The sequence below is a fragment of the Hyla sarda genome, chromosome 2 (assembly GCF_029499605.1).
Source record: "Hyla sarda isolate aHylSar1 chromosome 2, aHylSar1.hap1, whole genome shotgun sequence".
NCBI classification, from domain to species: domain Eukaryota; kingdom Metazoa; phylum Chordata; class Amphibia; order Anura; family Hylidae; genus Hyla; species Hyla sarda.
In genome coordinates, this window is record NC_079190.1 from 332,163,795 (window position 1) to 332,187,584 (window position 23,790).

The following is a 23,790-nucleotide window of genomic DNA, read 5'->3' on the forward strand; positions in this document are numbered from 1 at the left end:
AAGCTTACTTTTGTTTAACTGTATATATCATTTTCTTGTTATATAGTTATATGAAGTTATTTATCTGTAATAGTATAGGGAAAAAGCATTATTTCCACCAACATGTTACTTACACGTGCATAGGATTTACAATGTATATACGCCAGTAGGTTTTAGTGCATATACGTGCATAAGGTTTTTATAAAATGTATCCATGTATAGGATTAATAGTGTGGGTGTATATGTGAATATCATTTATATAACATGTCTCTATACGTGCACATTTATATAAGGTGCATATCATTTGTATAGCGTGCATCTATTCGAGCGTATCGTTTATATAACGTGTCTTGACGTGCATTTAATTTATATAATTTGCGTCTTTACGTGCGGATCAATTATAATGGGTGTCTACGTGCATGTCATTTATATAGCGTTCATCTATACGTGCATATCATTTTCATAAATGTCTCCATACGTGCATATCATTTATATAACGTGTGTATGTCATTTATATAGCGTGTGTCTATATGTGCATGTCATTTATATAACATGTCTCTATATATGCATGTCATTTTATGTAACTTGTCTCTATACGTGCATATAATTTTTATAACGTGTGTATGTCATCTATTTAGCGTGTCTATACATGCATATAATTTACATAACGTCTATACGTGCATATCTTTGATATAACGTGACTCTATACAGGCATAGCATTTTTTATTTTGTGCGTCTATACGTGCATATCATTTATTTTGTGCATCTAGACTTGCGTACCATCTATATAACGTGTCTATTTGTGCATATTGTATATAACATGTCCCTATACGGATATATCATTGTGTTAAATGCATATCATTTATGTGTGTCTATACATGCATATCATTAATGAAACGTGTGTCTATACGTTAGATTAAAAAAAAATAATAATAATAATTAAAATTTAAAAAAAATATATTTTTTTAAATAAAAAACATTTTTAAATAAAAAAAATAAAATAAATGCAACATTTAAAAAAAAAAAAAAAAGAAAAAAGAGAGGGTAAATTATATGTATTATGTCTGGGCTAACAGTTGCGTTTATCAGTTGCTGCTGACACGTTGTCAGAATAGGTCATTTCCTCAGTCCTTCAGTACAGTACGTTATATTAATCACGTACTAATTGTTACTGACTCTTCTACAGAGCAATTACTTAATTGGCTGTCTCCTGACTCATCTTCAGAGCAGGTCGTAGTTTCATGGTTAAGTGTTACTGACACGTCTTCCAGTGCAATTATATGTTTCAAAACTGTCCCCTGACTCATCTTTAGAACAGTTAACTAACATAAATGATAATTGTTACTGACACGTCTTCAGAGCAATTACTTATTATCACTATCTCCTCACTTGTCGTCAGATAAGTTAATTAGCATACATGATTGATTGTTACTGACACGTCTTCAGAGCAATTACGTTTTATCACTGTCTCCTGACTCGTCATCAGAGCAGTTTAATTGTTACTGACACGTCTTCAGAGCAATTACGTAGTATCACTGTCTACTGACTCGTCTTCAGAGCAGTTAAATAACATACGTGATTATTGTTTCTGACACCTCTTCAGAGCAATTACGTATTATCACTATCTCCTCACTTGTCGTCAGAGAAGTCAATTAGCATACATGATTGATTGTTATTGACTCGTCTTCAGTGCAATTACGCATTATCACTGTCTCCTGACTCGTCTTCAGAGCAGTTAAATAACATACATGATTATTGTTTCTGACACGTTTCAGAGCAATTACGTTTTTGTCACTGTCTCCTGACTCGTCTTCTGAGCAGTTAATTAGCATACATGATTAGTTGCTACTGACTAGTTTTCTCAACAATCCGTATCACACACTGTTTATTTACTACCCATCTCCCCTGCCACGTCTGCAGGGGGATGCACTACTCCAGTTTTGTTTGACACGGCTGCAGAGCAATAACGTCATGACACACAGGTGGTTTTGGTAACATGACGGTTACACAAAATCCTGTCACGTTTACAGGGAATATGGTTTGCTAAAGCTTGTCCCCTATACAGGTATGGGGATTATTCTAAGACTTGTTTTCATGTGTGGACATGACAGTTATGCAGTATCTGTTGTGTTTACATGTGGATTGACTGTATAATGTACTTTTAGGTTACAGGTAAGGTTGTGTTTCAGGTAACCGGAATGTTTCGTCCACCTGGTTGCGTAAGTATTATGTTGTTTTGGAGAATAAGGTTGCTTGTTATGTTAAACTTTTACATTTTCAGGTGGGTGTGTCTGATATTTACTCTGGCACATCGTCAGATCATCATCTTTTTGCGCTTAATCAGTGAGAGGTTTTATATATATTATATAAAGGGAAAACAATGTTTTGCTGCTGTTGTTTGTTCTTTGTTTTAGTTGTGCACATGCTTATGATATCTGCAGGTTGTATGACATCTCCACGGGTCATACTTTCAGGCCCGGTGTCTTAGCTATGATGTTCATGGGATTCTAGGTTTTCGTTTTTAGGTTCTTATGCATTTTCCCTAGTAGTATGTATTTTGTCCTTTATTTTAAAGTATCGATGTTGTTATTCCTGTGTCTGACAGACATTCAGTTTCTCTTCTCCTGACCTTGTCATTGGTAAGTTTGTCTAAATTAGGATCATACATTGGTTAGGATGTGATCCAGTCCCAGTGGCAGATCTTTCATTTTTTTGAACATCTGACCACTGTCACTTTAAACATTAATAACTCTGGGATGCTTTTACTTATCATTCTGATTCCGAGATAGTTTTTTCATGACATATTCTACTTTATGTTATTGGTAACATTTTGTCGATACTTGCATAGTTTCTTAGTGAAAAATTCCAAAATTTGATGAAAAAGTAAGGAAAATGGATATTCCAAATAAGTTTTTTTTTAATTCACATATACAATATGTCTACTTTATGTTTGCATCATAAAATTGACAAGTTTTTACTTTTGAAAGACACCAGAGGGCTTCAAAGTTCAGCAGCAATTTTCCAATTTTTCACAAAATTTCCAAAATCACAATTTTGCAGGGACCAGTTCAGGTTTGAAGTGGATTTTAAGGGTCTTCATCTTAGAAATACCCCACAAATGACCCCATTATAAAAACTGCACCCCTCAAAGTATTCAAAATGACATTCAGTAAGTGTTTTAACCCTTCAGGTGTTTCACAGGAATAGCAGCAAAGTGAAGGAGAAAATTCACAATCTTCATTTTTTACACTCGCATGTTCTTGTAGACCCAATTTTTGAATTTTTACAAGGGGTAAAAGGAGAAAATGTATACTTATATTTGTAGGCCAATTTCTCTCGAGTAAGCACATACCTCATATGTCTATGTAAAGTGTTCGGCGGGCGCAGTAGAGGGCTCAGAAGCGAGGGAGCGACAAGGGGATTTTGGAGAGTACGTTTTTCTGAAATGGTTTTTGGGGGGCATGTTGCATTTAGGAAGCCCCTATGGTGTCAGAACAGGAAAAAAAAACACATGGCATACCATTTTGGAAACTAGACCCCTTGAGGAATGTAAGAAGGCATAAAGTGAGCCTTAATACCCCACAGGTGTTTCACGACTTTTGCAAATGTAAAAGATTTTTTACAAAAAAGTGGGTTTCCCCCCCAAATTTCACATTTTTGTAAGGGTTAATAGCAGAAAATACCCCCCAAAATTTGTAACCCCATCTCTTCTGAGTATTGAGGTACCCCATAAGTTGACCTGAAGTGCACTACGGGCGAATTACAATGCTCAGAAGAGGAGTCATATTTGGCTTTTTGAGAGCAAATTTTGCTCGGGGGGGGGGGCATGTCGCATTTAGGAAGCCCCTATGGTGCCAGGACAGCAAAAATTACCCACATGGCATACCATTTTGTAAACTAAAAAAAAGAAAAAAATGTCACTAAAATGTGTGTTTCCCCCCCATAATTTCACATTTTTGCAAGGGTTAATAACAGAAAATGCCCCCCAAAATTTGTAACCCCATCTCTTCTGAGTATGGAGGTACCCCATAAGTTGACCTGAAGCGCACTACGGGTGAACTACAATGCTCAGAAGAGAAGGAGTCATATTTGGCTTTTTGAGAGCAAATTTTGCTCGGGGGGGCATGTCGCATTTAGGAAGCCCCTATGGTGCCAGGACAGCAAAATAAACCCCACATGGCATACCATTGTGGAAACTAGACCCCTTGAGGAACATAACAAGGGGTACAGTGAGCATTTACCCCCCACTGGTGGCTGTCAGATCTTTGGAACATTGGGCTGTACAAAATGTTTAATTTGCACAGCCCACTGTTCCAAAGATCTGTCAGACATCATTGGGATGTAAATTCTCACTGCACCCCTCATTACATTCCGTGAGGGGTGTAGTTTCCGAAATGGGGTCACATGGGGGGGTTTTGTTCTTTTTGCGCTTGTCAAAACCGCTGTAACAATCAGCCATCCCTGTGCAAATCACCTCAAATGTACAGGTTTCACTCTCCCTTCTGGACCTTGTTGTGCGCCCCCAGAGCACTTTGCGCCCACATATGGGGTATCTCCGTAGTCGGGAGAAATTGCATTACACATTTTGGGGGGCTTTTTTCCCTTTTACCTCTTGTCAAAATGAAAAGTATAGGGCAACACCAGCATGTTAGTGTAAAAAATTTATTTTTTTACACTAACATGCTGGTGTAGACCCCAACTTCACCTTTTCATAAGGGGTGAAAGGAGAAAAAGCCCCCCAAAATTTGTTAGGCAATTTCTCCCGAGTACGGCGATACCCCATATGTGGCCCTAAACTGTTGCCTTGAAATACGACAGGGCTCCGAAGTAAGAGAGCGCCAATGCGCATTTGAGGCCTAAATTAGGGACTTGCATAGGGGTGGACATAGGGGTATTCTACGCCAGTGATTCCCAAACAGGGTGCCTCCAGCTGTTGCAAAACTCCCAGCATGCCTGGACAGTCAATGGCTGTCCGGCAATACTGGGACTTGTTGTTTTGCAACAGCTGGAGGCTCCATTTTGAAAACAGTGGCGTACCAGACGTTTTTCATTTTTATTGGGGAGGGGAGGGGGGCTGTGTAGGGGTATATGTAGTGTTTTTAATTTACTTTTGTGGTAGTGTAGTGTTTTTAGGGTACAGTCAAACGGGCGGGGGATTACAGCGAGTTTCCCGCTGCGAGTTTGAGCTGCCGCGCAAAATTTACTGCATCGCAAACTTGCAGCCTGATACTCACTGTAAGCCCCCTGCCCATGTGAATGTACCCTGTACATTCACAGGGGGGGGGGGACCTCCAGCTGTTGCAAAACTACAACTCCCAGCATGCACAGTCTATAGTTTTGCAATAGCTGGAGGCACACGGGTTGGGAAACACTGAGTTAGGAAACAGACAATGTTTCCCAACCAGTGTGCCTCCAGTTGTTGCAAAACCACAACTCCCAAACATTCTCAGGCATGCTGGAAGTAGTATTTTGGCAACATCTTTAGAGCCAGATGTTGCCGAACTACAACTCCCAGCATGCTTGGAGTTGTAGTTTTGCAACATCTGGAGGACTGCAGTTTGCAGACCACTAATACAGTGGTTCCCAATCTGTGCCCTTCCAGATGTTGCAAAACTAAAACTCCCAGTATGCCAAAACTGTCCACGCATGCTGGGAGTTGTAGTTCTGCAACATCTGAAGGTCCAGATGTTACAGAACTGCAACTCCCAGCATGCCTGGACAGTAAGGGCATGCTGAGGATGTGTAGTTTTGCAACATCTGGAAGGGCACAGTGGTACCAAAACTGTGGACCTCCAGATGTTGCAAAACTGCAACTCCCAGCATGCCCAGACGCCAAGGGCTGTCTGGGCCTGCTGGGAGTTGTAGTATACAGGGTCCCAATACAGCAATGCATGTCGCTTTACGGCGATGTGCATTGCTGTAAAGTGCTCGACCGCGGCTGAAGAGGAACTCACCTGTCGCCGCCGCTGCCGTCTTCATCGCCAGGATCCGGGTCTTCAGGGACGAGGTAAGTACCGGGGCCAGGCCCCAGCACAACCCCGTCCCCCGCCACGTCCTCCGGTCTTCCTCCCGTCCTCTCCGGACTTCCGGAGGAAGTAACCGCCCCCTCTGCGATTGGTCGGTTAGTTAACCGACGGATCGCAGGGGATAGGAAGAGGTGGCAGGCTTGCCACCTCGCTCCTAGCCTCCAGCATGGTCCTGACTGTCTGTGACAACAGAGATCATGCAAAATTACCGGGCGGTCGGGTCCCAGAGACCCGATCAGCCCGGTATCGCCGCAGATCGCTAGGGCGATTTCCCTTGCGATTTGCAGCGATCGCCGACATGGGGGACCTACATGGCCCCCCTCTGCGTTTGCCCTGGATGCCTGCTGAAGCATTTCAGCAGGCATCCGGTTCCGATCTCTGCCCGGCGCGTGGCAGGGACCGGAAAAAACACCATGACGTCCTGGGATGTCATTGGTCCTTAAGTGGATAATAGGTGCCGGCATCCTCTAGCTCCATGATGCCATTTGTATGTTCTGGTTGTTGGGATTCAAGTTGGTCAGACTTGCACTATCTTATTACTTACAGTCTATGCAAGGACACGTCCGATTCTTTTAGTCTCTGGTTTGATGTGGTGATTTATCAACTGCTTTCCTTCCTACTTGGTTTGCTTTTGCCCTCTATGGGTTTGCCTTCGGTCACGGTTTATGGCACATTTCAACCGCTATGGTAAGGTCAGTTATCAGTCGTAAGGTATGCATGCAGTGTCGGCCAATGGCACTCGTCAACCGCCATTAAGAGGTCTGCCTCGGTGATCGTATCAATGCATATACAACGTTTGTAGCCCTGAGCACAAGTGGAAGCCTGTAAGGCTGAGTTTGTGCGAGGGGCTTGGAGTTTAACGCACCGTAACTGCAGGTGGGGCTATATAACTCCCTTCGGTACCTGTGGGCGGGGCGTACAGTTTTGTGGAACCCACCCAACCCTCCCTTACATTCTTATACTATCTATAGGGTATGCCCTCTATAGGTTTGCCTTTGGTCACGGTATATGTATGCAGTGTCGGCCAATGGCACTCGTCAACCGCCATTAAGAGGTCTGCCTCAGTGATCCTACCAATGCATATACAACGTTTGTAGCCCTGAGCACAAACAGATAAATGATAGCTCTTTTGCACATATCCGGAGATTTCCATTTCTGGGGCTGTGAACTTGGACTTTGTTGCATGTTTGGTATACGGATACCAAAATACACAAGTCCAAGACCACAGCACCAGAAATGGAAAACTCCAGATATGTGCAAAAGAGCTATCATTTATCTGTTCTATCTGGATGACTACAGGACAATGGATTTATCCAGTGCTGTCTTCTACTGCTTTTCTGTATACAGATTCTGTGTTCAGCTGGTATCTACTTCTTTATGGTCACTGTACAGGGAGATGCAGGTCTGTATACAGTGGTTTTATTCAGTAACAGTATGATGCATTAGTCAGTCACTGTGTGATGTAAAGTGTGTTCCTGATGATGCAGTATTATTTGGTCCTGTTATTGTTTATATTCTGGTATTATTCGTATTGTTAGTCTGAACATAGTGGTTTTTACTCAGTATGGCGGTATTATCCAGTCTTTGTGTGCCGGTATAATTTGTTCCTTGTATACATAGATTATTGGTAATGTTGGTCTTAGTATTCAGGATTTGGTCAGTAATAATATGGTGGTAATATGTATGGTGATTTTATTCCTCCTTGTATACTAGTTTTAATGCTTGTAATTGTCCTCTTCTATAAGACTTTTACCTATGGGACTTATTTTTTTGCTCCGTGGTCTGCAGTTTTTATGTGTATCATTTTTGTTTTGATTGGACTTTTTGATCACTTTTAATAAACTTTTTTTTCTAGTATATGAAGAGACCAGAAATCAGCAATTATGGACTTAGGTAGTTTTTATGTTTGCACCATTTACCATGCAGTTTCATTAATGTTATATTTTAATAGTTTTGCCATTTCCACATGCGGCGATACCAAAAATGTTTATTTTTGTTTACACTTTTATTAGGGGAGGGGCATGATCAATAATGTCCGGTATTAGCAGTAAATGAAGAATGCTCAGCTTGTAAGCGCACTTCATACACCCAGACTGCTACCACGGCATACATGTACACCCTGTTTCGTCAAGGTGTCAATGGTGCCTACACTAACCCCTCATCCTGACCTCACACTAACAGCCTACCTCCCACAGTCCTGACAGATCCCTATCCCTTGAATTAACTGCTCCCTGAAGGTACCGGTGATGAGGAACCTGTATTGTCATGCAAAATTGAGTGACCCGTCCCTTTAGTCCCTCCCCTTTTATGGCTCCACCTTTTTTCAAAGCCACAACCAGTTACATTGCTTTCCCCCCCAGATTTGTGGGGCTTCCTACGCCCCTGGATAGGAGCCATTCAGACCAACACAGTAACTGCAGGGGTGCCAATCAGCAGGTGACAGGTGCCGCTTCCGTCACAAATTTATGAAATGCCGCAAGTGAGGCATATGCTGTATATATCAAGGCATGGCAACTACATGATGTACAACTATAAATCAAAGCCTTATGAGTCAAACACAAAATGAATAAAAGTAATGAGCACCCTATTAGGCTTCCATACATTCTTCCTGACGAAGAACCATGTGACTGAATGCATTCTTTCTATAGCGCTGCTTAAAGGGGTACTCTGCCCCTAGACATCTTTTCCTCTATCCAAAGGATAGGGGATAAGATGTGTTATCGCGGGGGTCAAACGCTGGGGACCCCCGCGATCTCTCCTGCAGCACAGTCTTTCAGCTGCACAGAGCAAGGATCGCTGTGTGGCTGATGACGGGCGATGCAGGGGACGGAGTATCGTGACATCACGGCCACGCCCTCTAATGCCATCATGCCCCTCCCCCCAGCATGAGGGGGCACAAAAAAAAGAAACATGTCAGACATATCTAGCATCATGCCTACTATATAAATTAAATAGTTAAATGGAGACCAATATCAGTCTGATCGAGTTCCAACCTGCCTAACTCAATAAAAAAATCTCTGACTTAATACTAACCTAACATGTTTAATCTTATTTAGTTTTCTGATTTACTAGGTCTTAAAGGAGACAGTGGTTCCTTATGTATAAAAAAAATAACACACATTGAATAAAGGCACATTTATTATGCTTTATATATGTTCCTTATAAAGTAAGCAAGTGTTAGAAATGGACTATTTGACCATCTTAAAGCATTCAGGCATCTTTAAAAGAAAGAAGCAAGAACAAACAAACTTTTTTTTATCCTTTGTTCCTTTGTTTTTACTTATGTAATAAGGGACTGCTTTGAATAGTTGAATCCAGTTGCCTCTTCTTAATCTCAATGTCCAGCTTCAAGTTCTCTATCTGAAGGTAGAGGTACTGCACCTGCAGATATTTAATCCATTCATCTGGAGTTGAAGTACATTTCCGAGCTTCTTCTTGCAGTTCCCAGATGTGATCACAAACAGGTTCTATAAAAAATCATGAAAATAAGTTGTGTCAGTCTACAGTATAAATAGCCATGATTATTTATATAGCAAAAAAAGCATTTTCATTTATTGAAACTGACAACCCTCAAAATAGCCACCACTAGGGGTCGCCTGTCTTTTAGCCAGATAGACTAGTCTAGATTTTACAGCATACTGGATACCGTCCGTAAAGCATACCGGAATCCAGTATAGGATATTTCTATTGTGTATGCAAAAGCACAGATAAAGGATGTGTGGACATGCTGGGAGCTGTAGTTTTAAAACAGCTGGAGGCAACACTGCTCTAACACAGTTATTTACGAACATTGCAGTTTCAGTTGTTACTAAACTACAACTCCCAGCATGCTGAAATAGTCAAAGCTTTCTTGGACTCCCGAATGACAAAGAAGTTGATCAGTCATTCAGGAGTCTGTGAAAGATGAATGACACACATAGTAAAACTATGCTGATTAGCATCCAGCTTTACTAGGAGAAGATAAAACAGATAGAACATGTATTCATAAAAATGCTGTACTTTTATCTAAAAAATCCTTGCACTAATTTTATAAAGATCTATTCTTAAATTTATACATTTTATCCTGTTATGAATTCACCATAATGTCTTCTGATTACTGAAGACAAGCTCCAAGTATCTTCCTCTGACACATGACACAGCATAAAACCAGAGAGGAAAGAGTTACAGAGTAGAGAGTACTGATTGGCTGACTGCACAGGCTTGCTCCTGTGTGGGAGACAGACAGACACGCCCCCTCCAGCTTGTACAATGAAAAAGTAACTCACCAGCAGATAAATGCTTATATCACTGGATATATAGGTCCGAGACACATAGGAATTATATGCACATGATCAGGATTGGGTCCTGAGTAACATATCACTTTTTTCTTTTTTTTTTGCACTATGACAGGTACGCTCTAAATTATCAGCTGTTAAAGTAAGCAGCCATTCTTAAATACAAATTTGTTGTTGTTGATTTATTGACATATCTTTAAAATTTTGAATGGCAGAGCACTTACCGTTTAGCCTCAATTGACATCAAAAGCCTATACACCCTCATCCCTCATGGTGCGGGTGTACAGGCGATTTGTGAACTCCTATTGGAGACCGAGAAGTTGAACGACTTAATTTCCTTCATTTTTGACTCATTTTCATTTTAACCCACAAGTTCAGGGACGGCAAGGACTGGTATAGGCAGGTGACTGTACGCCATACTCCTGTACCTATGCCAATTTGTTCCTCGCTGTCCTTGAACATTGTTACGTGTTTTCCATGCTGAATCAGTTTACAAAGCACATCACACTCTTCATACGATTTGTGGATGACGTGCTAGTTGTATGGGAGGGACTAGAGGGTGCTTTTCAAGAATTTGTAGAATATGCCTACCTCCACAAACAATGAAAATATGTTATTTACTTACTGTTTACTGTTTTTGGAGGCTCTGAATTGGACTAAGCTAAAAGTTATAGGGGATGCATTAGTTACCATGGGCTACCGAACACCTACCTCAAGAAATGCCCTTCTTCACTATTATAGCTTCCATCCATTTCATGTACAGAATAGTATCCCTACTCACAATTCCTGCATTTAAAATGTATCAACAGTGATGAATCTACCTGCGTTTTCCAAGCTAAAGAGTTAAAGAAATGCCTTATTGAGAGATAATATCCTAGGCGCCTAATAGAAGACAGTTTCAACAGAGCAGTGGGTCTTGATAGGAATGTCTTATTGAAAACTAAACCTAAATGTCATGCTCAACCTAGATTTACTTTTTCCTTAAATAATTCTATCCTTAATCATATGATAGAAAATGCTATCCATCGTTGCTGGTTTATATTAGAGACAGACCCAGATTTGAAAGAAGTGGAAAATAATACGCCCCTAATTGCTTACTGCAAAAATGTGATGATTGGGGATTAACTGAAAAATCTCACCATATTTTCCACCAAAACTAAATCTCCTGCTAAGGTTTACATTGGCTCACTAGATTGTCTCCTTCTGATAACTTTCCATCTAAGAACTGCCAGTTTTGTGATATAAACTAAGCTAGCAAGGTTGTTAAACTAGGAAACTATACCCACATCATAAATCAATGAATAATGTGCCGCACTACATTTGTAGTATATATTCTCATTTGCCTTTGCGGTTTCTTTTACATGGGGAAAAGTATACTTCAGCTCCATATACAGATTCGTGTGCACCTATTGAAGAGGGAAGCAAGATGGATCGTGGAGCTTGATGCAACCGGACCTATTGGGCTGAACAATCATAATGATTTCAGTTCTTTCCTGTTGTAGTATAGCAACCTTGTATTATAACCTCCCCTCTCTTGTTTGTTATCTTTAAAGCACAAGTATTGTCATGTGTTGGTATTACATTTTGTGTATATGTTGTCATGACAATTAGTCCCTCCCCCTCCTGCGCCTCCCATATTTAGCACATCCTTGTAAGAGATGACGCAATGCATCGGCTAGAGGAAGCACCTCATATGTGCGGAACAGTCTGTCCCGGCGCCCCCTGCAAACCCTGCTTCTACCTGCTATGTGTACCAACATAATATGATGTCTTGATTTAATCAAAGAAGACAGATGATTGGTGAGTGCCATATCTACTTGTCTCACTGTCCTTCCTATGTCTGTGTCCTGACTGAGCACCACTAGCCACAGCATCACTCTATCCAGACCTTATCACAGCATGCCATTCCAACCTGTGTGAACTGACTCCTAGTTACTGCAGTGCCAGATTCACATACCTTTCTTGGTTGATTTATATAAACTGTGTCAAAATTGTGTACCGATTTATTTATTAAAGGGGCGCTGTGGACAATCCAAAAAATGTATTTTATTATAAATTTAGGGTGCCGAGATTAGAGACTTTATAATCTCTTGATATGCTCTCATGTTCCTGAGATATTTGGGTTTATAATTTTCCTGACAATTCAGGAAATTGTCAGACGGGCGTAAACTTTTTCAGGAGATGGGTGATAAATATCAGGTGATGGGGGGGGGATTATGGGGTGTGAATGTTTTACATTGAGGGGCATGGATTAGGTATTTACACTCTCTGACTGTATATTCCTGCCCATCACAGCATATGTGTAGTACTGCAAGTCAGTCTCATTCAATGGAGCCAAGCTGCAATACCAGACACTTGTGGACAGGAATGGTGCCGGTTTTTGTAAGAAAGAAGCAGTGTTTTTTTAATCCTGGACAACCCATTTAAAATTAGGTTCGCACTGAACAGATGATTCCCTGAAACGTCATACAACTGGAACCCTCATATGTCAGGAATAGAAAGGACTTATAAAAAAAAAAATGATAAAGGTGTTCGATCGGGGTACCCTTAAAGGTTTAATGATAGTAATGCCTCATTTATGGGGGTTGGCCACAGACCTCAGTGATTCTGATACATAGCTCTAAATCCTCCACTTAGAAATAGATGTAAAAGAAAACATATTGGATGCATGCAGTTGCTTGTTGGGAAAGGTTATGATTAACTACATATTGTTGATATATTGAATTAAATAACACCACAGTAATAAAAGGTGCAGACTAAATTAAATTACGGAAGGTATAATGATAATATGAATAAACATTAAGTAGAGTAAATGTGCTGGAAGGTGCCATGTTAGAGTGATGGTGTATGAGTGGTCCTCAATGTTATCATCTTTTATGTGCCCCTCTTGTTGGGGACTACTAGTGAACATTATGTAACATATATAGGTGTGGTTTGTATATGACATTGTTTATTGTTCAGCATATAAAAGAGAAAAAAGTAGAAGAGGAGCACCCTTAAGTGCCGTTACCAATGACAGAAGCAAATTGTAATCATATATTATCTGCTCACCTTTTTGGGTTGTGCTATGAGCTCAACACCAATAACTACATATAGTGTCACACACAAAGGTCCAGAAGCAGCTGGTAGCCTACCATAATCCCCATTTCAGGGGACCATAAAATAACATTACATAAATAGAAACATTAAAAGAGAACCTCAGGTATTACTAAATCTGCATCTGTTTCTGACAATATCTCAAATTATAATAATAAAATTTAACAACCAGCGTTAATAAAAGTAATGTATTTGACAACCTGAGGATATATATTTTGGCAGGCTCTGTACTTTCATTGATTTAGCATAAACTGAGCTACTAGAGATGAGCGAATCAAATATGACAAATTCGTTACCAATTTCATGAAAGATTCAATTTGCTACGAATGCAAATATCGCCACGATTCTATTGCGCAAATTACTTCATTAAACTCCATTTAGTGCGGTCCAGGGCATCTAAAATGGCAGATCCACATGTGAGGACAAGAGGCAAGGAATCCTGGAAAGGCAGGAACAAGAGTAGGCGGGATTACCCTGAATCACATGCAGGATGCAGCCTATCAGCAGCCAGTCACCCCTGTGATGTCACAGCCCTATATAATCGCCAGCCATATTTGGGCTAGTCACTTTATCCTTTCACTACAGAGAGAGAGAGGACAGACAGCGCTTTATGTGTTACACAGAAAAGCTATTTCCAGCAGCGTTTCACCTCCTAGTCACGTCAGCGTTCTGGTGGACAGAAAATAATTTTACTGCAGCGATTAACCTCCCAGTCACTTTCTACAGCATTGTATTACAAAGGGGGGCAGAGCTGTGTGTTGCCTCATACATTTGAACAAGCTGGCTCAGCTGGAGAAACCTTAACAGAGGAATAAGTTTTTAGCACAACTCTGTGTCTTTGTTCCACAACAAATGGTCTGCTGGTTATACTTGTCTGTAGAGGGTATAATACCCAGCGGTTCATTCTTATAGTCTTTGAGAGAGTGCAATTTTGGGTTTAGTACACAGCAACTGTGTGCTGCAGCACTGATGTGTACTGCTGGTGTTGTGTAAAAATAAATTTTTTAAGTGTACTCTAGCACATTTTTCTGCCCTCATAAGTGCATACCACATACGTACATCTAAGTAGTGTGCTATTTTGTACCTGCAACTGTCATGAACTCTGGGTGCTATACCCTACACACAGCCTTTGTACTGTGTGCAGATGGTGTGTACAGCATTGTTTTTACCTTATTTTTGCAGGCTTTCATCACCCAAAAAATGCTTTTGATCACAGCGACACACAGTCAGATAGGTGTAGCGCAAGGTACGCTATGCCCCGCCGCCGCCATGCCCACTCCCTGTGTGAATGACACACAGGTCCAAGCGCATGCACCCCTCAGCTCATCTAACGTGTGTGCCACCTCGTGTTATCCAGGCAAGCGCTCGCTATCCCAGTGAGCTTTCGCTCCCGCACTGAGGAGGCAGACGGTGGTGGGAGCGAGCGCTCGCTGGGGGAGCGAGTGCATGCCTGGTTAACACGCGGTGGCGCTCATGTTAGATGAGCTGAGGGGCGCATGTGCTGGGACCTGTGTGTCAATCACACAGCGGTCCCAGCACTCACACAGGGGGTGAGTGTGGCGGCGCATGGCATAGCATACCTCACACAATGCCTATCTGACTGTGTGTGGCTGTGATCAAAAGCATTTTTTGGGGTGATGAAAGCCTGCAAAAATAAGGTAAAAACAATGCTGTACACACCATCTGCACACAGTACAAAGACTGTGTGTAAGTTATAGCACCCAGAGTTCAAGACAGTTGCACTTTAATCTGTCAAGGGCCTATATACTGTGAAAGGCCAGGCAAAAGTAATCACTGGCTGGTGTTTTACGCAAATAATTTTTAAGTGGACTGTAGGGCATTTTTCTGCCCTCATAAGTGCATACCACATACCTACATCTAAGTAGCGTACTATTTTGTACCTGTTAATCTGTCAAGGGCCTAGATACTGTGAAAGCACAGCAAAAAGTACACACCTGCTGCTGTTCTAGACAAATACTGTTTTAAGCATAGTGAAGCGTATTGTACTCCCCTCATATACGCACTAAGTATGTCAGGCAGAGAAGTGCCAGGACATACACAGAGTGGCGGAAGAGGCCGCAACAGACTAGGGGCGAGTGGCAGCAGGAGTTGCAGCGATAGGCCTGATCTCCTGGTATCAGCTATCGGTCGTGTCTCGACCAGCAACCCATCTGCCGTCATCGATTGGTTAACACGGTCATCCACTTCATCACAAGTGACATCTGATACCCCCAGTCAACAGTCAGTGGGTTCCTCAGACACAATCCTCTGTTGGCATGGCCCGGGAGCAGTCCCTTTGCTCCCATTGCCTCTGTCTTATGCTGTTCCCTCCCCTAAAGACGTATCTTATGCTGTGGGTTCAGCTCCACTATTCAGTGAGGACGATCTAATAGAGGACTGTCAGCAGCTGCAGCCCAAGCTGGGCAAGTAGTGATGAGAGTGGAGAGTGACGTGGGAGGTGGTGTTGTCAGCGTTCAGGTTCCTGAAGCAGACACTGTTGAGGAACCTGAGGAGTACATCAGTGACGTTCAGACACTTGATGATGATGATGATGAAGCCGATCGCAATTGGCAGCCGGGTGCAGAAGGGGCTTCATCATCATCATCATCAGGAGAAGAAGGTTGCAGGTTTTCTGGGATGCAGCAGCTGAGCCAGAAAGGTGGTAGCATGGTTTGCAGTCAGCATGGTGGCAGAAGTGAAAATTCTGGAGCCAAAAGTTCCTGGGGAGACCACCTGCTTCGCGGCAGCCTACCTTCCCGGGAGGTGGTGGAACAGGGGTTCCTGGAGATGGTGGCAGTAGCAGTCAAATAGTGCGGACTGTTGGTGGGAAAATCAGCTATTCGGCGGTCTGGCAGTTTTCCATCAAGCATCCGTAGAAGGTTAACATGCAAGATGTATCGGCAGCAGGTGAAGCGTGGCCAAGGTCCCAATGTTGGCACAATGGCCCTCTGCCACCATAAAGTGGCCTGGGAGTGCCGTGGCTCTGATGTAGTGGTCCAGCCTGCTGCATCAACCAGTGGCACGCCGCTCCCTCTTTCAGCCAGCCAAGGCTCCACTACCTCAGCCGAAGGGAGCTGTGTGTCATACCCTCCTTCTGTCGCTCCAGATGCTCCTGCTCCTCCTACTTTTAGTCATTCATTTGACCAGCAATCCATAGGCGAAGCCATGCCAAGAGACAACAGTATGCACCCACTCATCCAACAGCGCAGAAGCTGAATGTGCTCCAGTCCAAGTCTTCTTTCAGAGAACTGATAGCTTGTGCCGAGCCGAGGTGGAGAGTCCCAAACCGTCATTTCTTTGTGAAGAAGGCAGTACCAGCCCTGCACAATTTTGTGGAAGAGAAGGTGGGCCAGTCCTTGAACCTGTCAGTGTGTACCAAAGTGCACACCAGCGCCGACGTCTGGAGCTGTAACGATAGTCAGGGACAATACATGTCCTTACGGCCAACTAGGTGAATGTGGTTCCTGCACAGCCACAACACCAATTTGGACAGGTCACGCCACTTCCTCCTCCGCGCTCTCAGGCCGTTGGTCCTGTGACCGCATGCGATTCTGCCTCCTCAGTCTCAGTGCCCCTTTAGCATACCATGTGTGCAGGGCACAGCGGTGTCACACTGTTCTTCACATGGTTTGTCTTGGCGAACGGAGTCACACAGGGGAGGAACTGCTAAAAGTCATTCATAAAGAAATCTGAGCATGCCTTACTCCATGAAAACTGGAAATGGGAACCATGGTGACCGACAACGGGAAGAACATATTGTCTGCGCTGCGACAAGGAGGGCTGAGCCATGCATCCTGCATGGCACACGTGTTCATTCTGGTTGTCAAGCGGTTCCTGAAGTGTTCCCCCCATTTGCAAGACATCCTAACAATGGGAAGGAAACTTTGCATGCACTTCAGCACTTTTCAGTTCACCGCAAAGCATACCCTCCTTGAGCTGCACCGTCAGAACTGTATCCCCCAACATAGTCTGATTTGTTACGTTTCCACACATTGGAATTCCACCCTCCATATGTTGGACCGACTATATGAACAGAGAACAGCCATCACCGATTTTTTGATGATCCAAGCAGATAGGGGGACTCCCCTGTGTAACTTCAAGGTCAACCAGTGGCAGCTCATACGTGACACCTGCCATTTGCTCAGGCCCTTTGAGGAAGCCACATTATTAGTTGCCAGGATTATGGGATGAACAACGTCATTCCACAGCTTCATTTCCTACAACACGTGTTGGAAATCATGGCTGGTTAGGGCACTGGAGACGTGGCGCCTACATCTAAAGGCCACATGAGCCCTGTGGGGGCTGAACTGGAGGAGGAGGGGGGGAGGGGCACAGTGGAGCACAGTTTAGGTTTCGTGAAATGGGCGGTTGCAGTGGAAATGGAAGCAGGGAGTCCCGCTGAGTCACTTGCACAAATGGCACGATGCATGCTCACTTGCTTTCATAGTGACCACCGAATTGTCACCATTTGGCAGCAGGATGACTTCTGGCACACTGTATTGGACCTTCGGTACCGCAAAAAAATGGGGGCCTTAATAACACCAACTGAGAGGGAGGACAAACTGACCTACTACAGAGACATCCTACATAGTCAGTTGGCCGATGTCTATCTGCCCCATCGTCCATCCTCTCGCAGGTCTGACTCGGGGGGCCCTCTGCGCTCACTTTCCACTGCCATGGCTGGGGAGGGGTGGGGTGGCAGGAGCAGTACCAGCTCCATCAGCAGCAGCCTGAGTCTACAGTCGCTGATAAGTAGCTTTCTTCACCCACATAGTGAAGCAACTCATCAGCAGCAGGTAGACCTGGAGCAGGACCTGAACCAGCAGGTGGTGGCATACCTTAACATGACCATGCTAACACACCTTGAAGATCCACTGGACTTCTGGGCAACCAAACTTGATTTGTGGCTGCATCTAGCAGAAAAGCCCTGGAAAAGCTGTCCTGCCTGGCCAGTAGTGTGGCATCAGAGCGGGTGTTTAGTGGGACAGGAACCATAGTAACCCCAAGGAGAACTCTGTCTGTCCATGAAAAATGTGGAGATACTGACCTTTGTGAAGATGAATCAGGCATGGATCAGCCAGAATTTCCACCCACCAATTCCTGATGTATCAGAGTAGATTGACCATGGTGCCACACCAACACTTCACAAATATGTATAGTGCCAAACAGATTTAAGGCGCTGCTCACCAGTTACAAACATTCCTTTGCATCAGACCTTTTTTCACCCACCTTCGTCACCGGTACTGGTATTGCCACCCACCGCACTACTCTGTCCCCTCGTCACTTTCAGGACTCCTGACGCTGTTGCTGCCACCTCCAGGCTGTCTCATTCAGTCACTATATGTTCTACTCATGTTGCCACCAACTCCAGGCTGTGCCATTCAGCCATTATATGTTCTACTCATGCTGCCGCCAACTCCAAGCTGTGCCATTCAGCTACTATATGGTCTCCTCATGCTTCTGCCACCTCCATGTTGTGTCATTCAGCCACTATATATTCTACTCATGCTGCCGCCAACTCCAAGCTGTGCCATTCAGACACTATTTGGTCTCCTCATGCTGCTGCGACCTCCAGGCTGTTTCACTCAGACACTATATGTTCTCCCCATGCTGCTGCAAACTCCAGGCTGTGCCATTCAGCCACTATATGGTCTCCTCATCTGCCGCCATCTCTAGGCTGTGCCATTCAGCCACTATATAAGTGAAAAATAGAAAAGAAAAAAATAGAAAAAAAAGGGGTGCACCCCTAGTGAGGACCGTTTGAAGGTGAAAGAAGTAGAAATCAAGTGAGGTCCTTACCCTTAGGTGTTGCGCTCCCACACCTACAGTGGTGTCTGGAAACAAAGTAGCCGCTGCCACAAGGAACATCAGTCTATCCGTTAGAAGCACAATATGGAATTGGAAAAGAGATTTCCTCTGAATGAAGGCGCTGGTCCCCCAAGAATTATATTAAAGTATATTTGCAACGCGTTTCAATCCCGAACTGGTCATCATGGACTTAGAATATTATTATGAAAAAGCTGGTCACATTCTCTCAAATAAAAAATATTACACTATTGTCGATTATGATCCATTTTCCCAGTTAGAAATGGAACTCCACACTTTAATTAATGAAGCCTATTACCAGGGCTTATTAACTAAAGATGAGCGCAACTACATCACAATAAAAAAATGGGAACAAACCTTACTTTTAATTCTTACCAAAAATTCACAAAGATGTCAAATGTCAAAAAAACGTCTGAACGTCCCATTGTCTCCTGCACACAATCTGCGACTAGCAATATGGCTCACTATGTGGACCTCTACCTACAGGAGCATGTCCTCCTATTGCCAAGCTATCTTCGAGATTCCTCACACCTTATTGAATCCCTGCTCGAGATCCCCTGGAAATCAGGATGGACCCTTATTACATGTGATGTCACCGCTCTCTATAGTAATATAGATCATGCCAAGGGCCTCAGCTGTGTTCGAGAATTCCTTGATCGGGACCCAACTCTATCTATTTTACACAGAACATTTTTATTAAATTGTCTTAAATTCATTTTAGAAAATAATTTTTTTTACTTACAACCAAAAAACGTACCATCAAGAGACTGGCACAGTGATGGGTGCTAAAGTGGCACCTTTTTCTGATAATCTGTTTATGGGGTCATTTGAAAAACGTTTTATCTTGGACAATCCCTCATTGTCCTCCCACATTATTCTGTACCGTCGCTTTATTGATGACCTGTTTTTTTTTTATCTGGGATGGCCCTATTGGATCCGACATTTTACTTTTGGAGACTCTTAACAATAATGATTGGGGCATTTCTTTCACCATGGAGTCCAACACTGAAACCATCACATTTTTAGATTTGTGTATTTCCCATTATCAACATTCCTTTTTTATCTACACACAATTTAAATCAGTGGATGCTAATAGCTATCTGGAATTTTTTTTAGTGGTCACTATAAAAAATGGATTCAGAATATTCCTTTTAGCCAGTATCGGCGCCTAAGAAAATAATTGTACAAAAGGATAGTGATTATTATGCCTGATCCCGCATATTAAAATAATTTTAAATAAAAAAAAAATTAATAATGCCTATGATAAAGCTAAACTTCTTGACCAAAAAAGTTGCCTAGCACGAAACAAAAAAATGGTAATGTGGAACAGACTAAGAAATACGCTTCAAATTTTATTACTACATACAGTAATAGCACTACAGACATCAAGAACATTTTGAAATCTCATGGGATGTACTTCAACAAGATATCCATCTTAAAAAAAATTCTATCTACAGCACCGATAATAACATTCTGGAGAGCACCTAACCTGAAGTGTTTGTTAGCTCCCAGTCAATTGCGACAACAACGTCGGAACACTATCAATAATGCAGATTTCCAAACAAACTGTCACGCCGAGTGCTCCGGGTCCCGCTGCTTCCCCGGAGCGCTCGCGACGTGCTTCTGTATGCAGCGCTCCGGTCAGCACCGCTGACCGCAAGCGCTGCGTCCATGTTCTCGGAGGGGACGCGATCCGAGGTGCGGGACGTGCCCACTCTCAGATCGCGTCCCGTGTCTCTCACCCACCACGTCCTCCTTCACTGCCCTCCCGGTGCGCGCGGCCCCGCTCTCTAGGGCGCGCGCGCGCCGGCTCTATGAAATTTAAAGGGCCAGTGCACCACTAATTGGTGCCTGGCCCAATCAGTTCTAAACATATAAAAACCCACTTCCCCTTCCTGTCCTTGCCGGATCTTGTTGCCTTGTGCCCTGAGAAAGCGTTATAGTGTGTCCCAAGCCTGTGTACCTTGACCTTCTGCTGTTGCCCCTGACTACGAACCTCGCTGCCTGCCCTGACCTTCTGCTACGTCTGACCTCGCCTCTGTCTAGTCCTTGTGTACCGCGCCAGTCTCAGCTGCCAGAGAGGTCGAGTCGTTACTGGGGAACACGATCTGGTAGTTACTGCCGCAGCAAGTCCATCCTGCTTTGCGGCGGGCTCTGGTGAACACCAGTAACTGCTTAGAACCGATTCCCCAGTACGGCCCGCGTCATCGCCTCTCTGGTACAGGGGATCCACCTCCAGTGTCTTCACCAGCCGCTAGTCCGGATCCTGACAGTAGATCCGGCCATGGATCCCGCTGAAGTACCGCTGCCAAGCCTCGCTGATCTCACCTCCGTGGTTGCCCAGCAGTCCCAGCAAATTGCTCAACAAGGACAACAGCTGTCGCAGTTGACCGCCATGATTCAACAGCTCCTGCCTCCACAGCCTCAACCGCCAGCTCCAGCATCTCCTCCTCTCCGAGCTGCTGCTTCTTCTGCTAGAGTCCGCCTGTCTCTCCCAGATAAGTTTGACGGGGACTCTAAAAATTGCCGGGAATTCCTGTCCCAATGCTCCCTGCACTTGGAGATGTTGTCAGACCAATTCCCCACTGAACGGTCTAAGGTGACATTCGTCGTCAGTCTACTTTCTGGGAAGGCCTTGGCCTGGGCCACGCCGCTTTGGGACCGCAACGATCCTGCCACTGCCTCAGTCCAGTCCTTTTTTTCTGAAGTCCGCAGTGTCTTTGAGGAACCTGCCCGTGCCTCATCCGCGGAAACTGCCTTACTGAACCTTGTCCAAGGAGACTCTACCGTGGGCGAATACGCCATACAATTCCGGACTTTGGCCTCTGAGTTGGCCTGGAACAATGAGGCTCTCTGCGCGACCTTTAAAAAAGGTTTATCCAGCCATATTAAGGATTGTCTGGCCGCACGAGAGATACCCTCCTCCCTGACTGAACTAATCCACCTGGCTACCCGCATTGATATGCGCTACATTGAGAGACGTCAGGAGCTCCGCCAGGAGAAAGATCTCGTTCGCACCAGGCGATACCCGTGCCTGGCTCCTCTCTTCCAGCATCCTTTGCAGTCTGTTACTGTGCCTCCCGCTGAGGAGGCAATGCAAGTGGACCGGTCTCTCCTGACCCAGAAAGAGAGGACTCGCCGGAGGAACGAGAACTTATGCCTATACTGTGCGAGCGCAGAACATTTCCTAAAGGATTGTCCTCTTCGTCCTCAGCGTCAGGGAAACGCTCGCACCTAGTGATCGTGGGAGAGGCGTCACTGGGTGTAAATTCTTCCTCTCCACGCCTGACTATTCCAGTGCGGATTTCTCCAGCTGATAAAGCCTCCTTCTCTGCGGAGGCATTCTTGGACTCTGGTTCGACAGGAAACTTCATAAAAGCCTCCTTCATCAACCGGTTTAACATCCCTGTTATCTGTCTAGTCAATCCCTTCTACATTTCCTCTGTTAACGGAGAACACCTGAATTCTACCGTGCGTTACCGCACGGCCCCTGTACGCATGACCGTGGGGGTTCTCCATCAAGAAAGGATTGAGTTCTTTGTCCTGCCTAACTGCACCTCAGACATCCTTCTTGGCTTACCCTGGCTCCAGCGGCATTCTCCTACCCTCGACTGGACCACGGGGGACATAAAATCCTGGGGTTCTTCCTGCCACTCACGCTGCCTTAAGTCGCTTCCCACCAGCCAAGTCTCTAATGCTTCTCCTTTGCTCGGCCTTCCAAAGGCCTATCAAGCCTTTTCTGACGTCTTTTGCAAAAAACAGGCAGAGGTCTTACCACCACATAGGCCCTACGACTGCCCTATTGACTTGCTCCCTGGGACCATGCCGCCCCGTGGCAGGATTTACCCTCTTTCCGCTCCGGAAACTGAGGCCATGTTGGAATATATTCAGGAGAATCTCAAAAAAGGTTTCATCAGGAAGTCTTCTTCTCCTGCTGGAGCAGGATTCTTCTTTGTTGCCAAGAAGGATGGGTCTCTACGCCCTTGTATTGACTACCGCAGCCTCAATAAGATCACTATAAAGAACCTCTACCCTCTGCCACTCATCTCGAAACTCTTTGACCGGCTGCGCGGAGCAAAGATTTTTACCAAGCTTGACCTCAGGGGCGCGTACAATCTCATCAGAATTCGTGAAGGAGATGAGCGGAAAACTGCTTTTAACACCAGAGATGGTCACTTTGAATACCTGGTCAGGCCATTCGGTCTTTGCAACGCCCCTGCAGTCTTCCAAGACTTTGTCAATGAGATCTTCCGGGACTTGTTGTATACTTGCGTGGTGGTCTATCTCGATGACATTCTAATCTTCTCCTCCAACCTAGAGGAACACCGCCTCCATGTTCGCCAAGTGCTCCAGCGCCTCCGAGTTAACCATCTCTACGCCAAAATTGAAAAATGCCTCTTTGAACGTACCTGTCTTCCTTTCCTAGGATATCTGGTCTCAGGACAGGGCCTTCAAATGGACCCCGATAAGCTCTCCGTAGTCTTGGATTGGCCACGCCCCTCTGGACTTCGCTCTATCCAGCGCTTCCTCGGATTCGCTAATTACTACCGTCAGTTTATCCCCCATTTCTCCACCATCGTGGCTCCCAT

The 23,790-nt window shown here is 44.2% G+C and overlaps 2 protein-coding genes across 5 annotated transcripts in view; one reads left to right on the forward strand and one right to left on the reverse strand.

Moving 5' to 3' along the window:
• LOC130356430 (uncharacterized) overlaps nucleotides 1-23,790 on the forward strand; it is a 628,644-nt gene that overhangs the window by 11,345 nt on the left and 593,509 nt on the right. The window lies entirely within an intron of this gene.
• LOC130356426 (C4b-binding protein alpha chain-like) overlaps nucleotides 9,126-23,790 on the reverse strand; it is a 298,320-nt gene continuing 283,655 nt past the window's right edge. For all 4 annotated transcript variants that reach the window (XM_056557959.1, XM_056557958.1, XM_056557960.1 and 1 more), the window contains one exon: nucleotides 9,126-9,472. In XM_056557959.1, coding sequence (XP_056413934.1) covers nucleotides 9,282-9,472 — 191 coding nt within the window. In that variant the 3' untranslated portion in view covers nucleotides 9,126-9,281. The remainder of the gene's footprint in view (nucleotides 9,473-23,790) is intronic.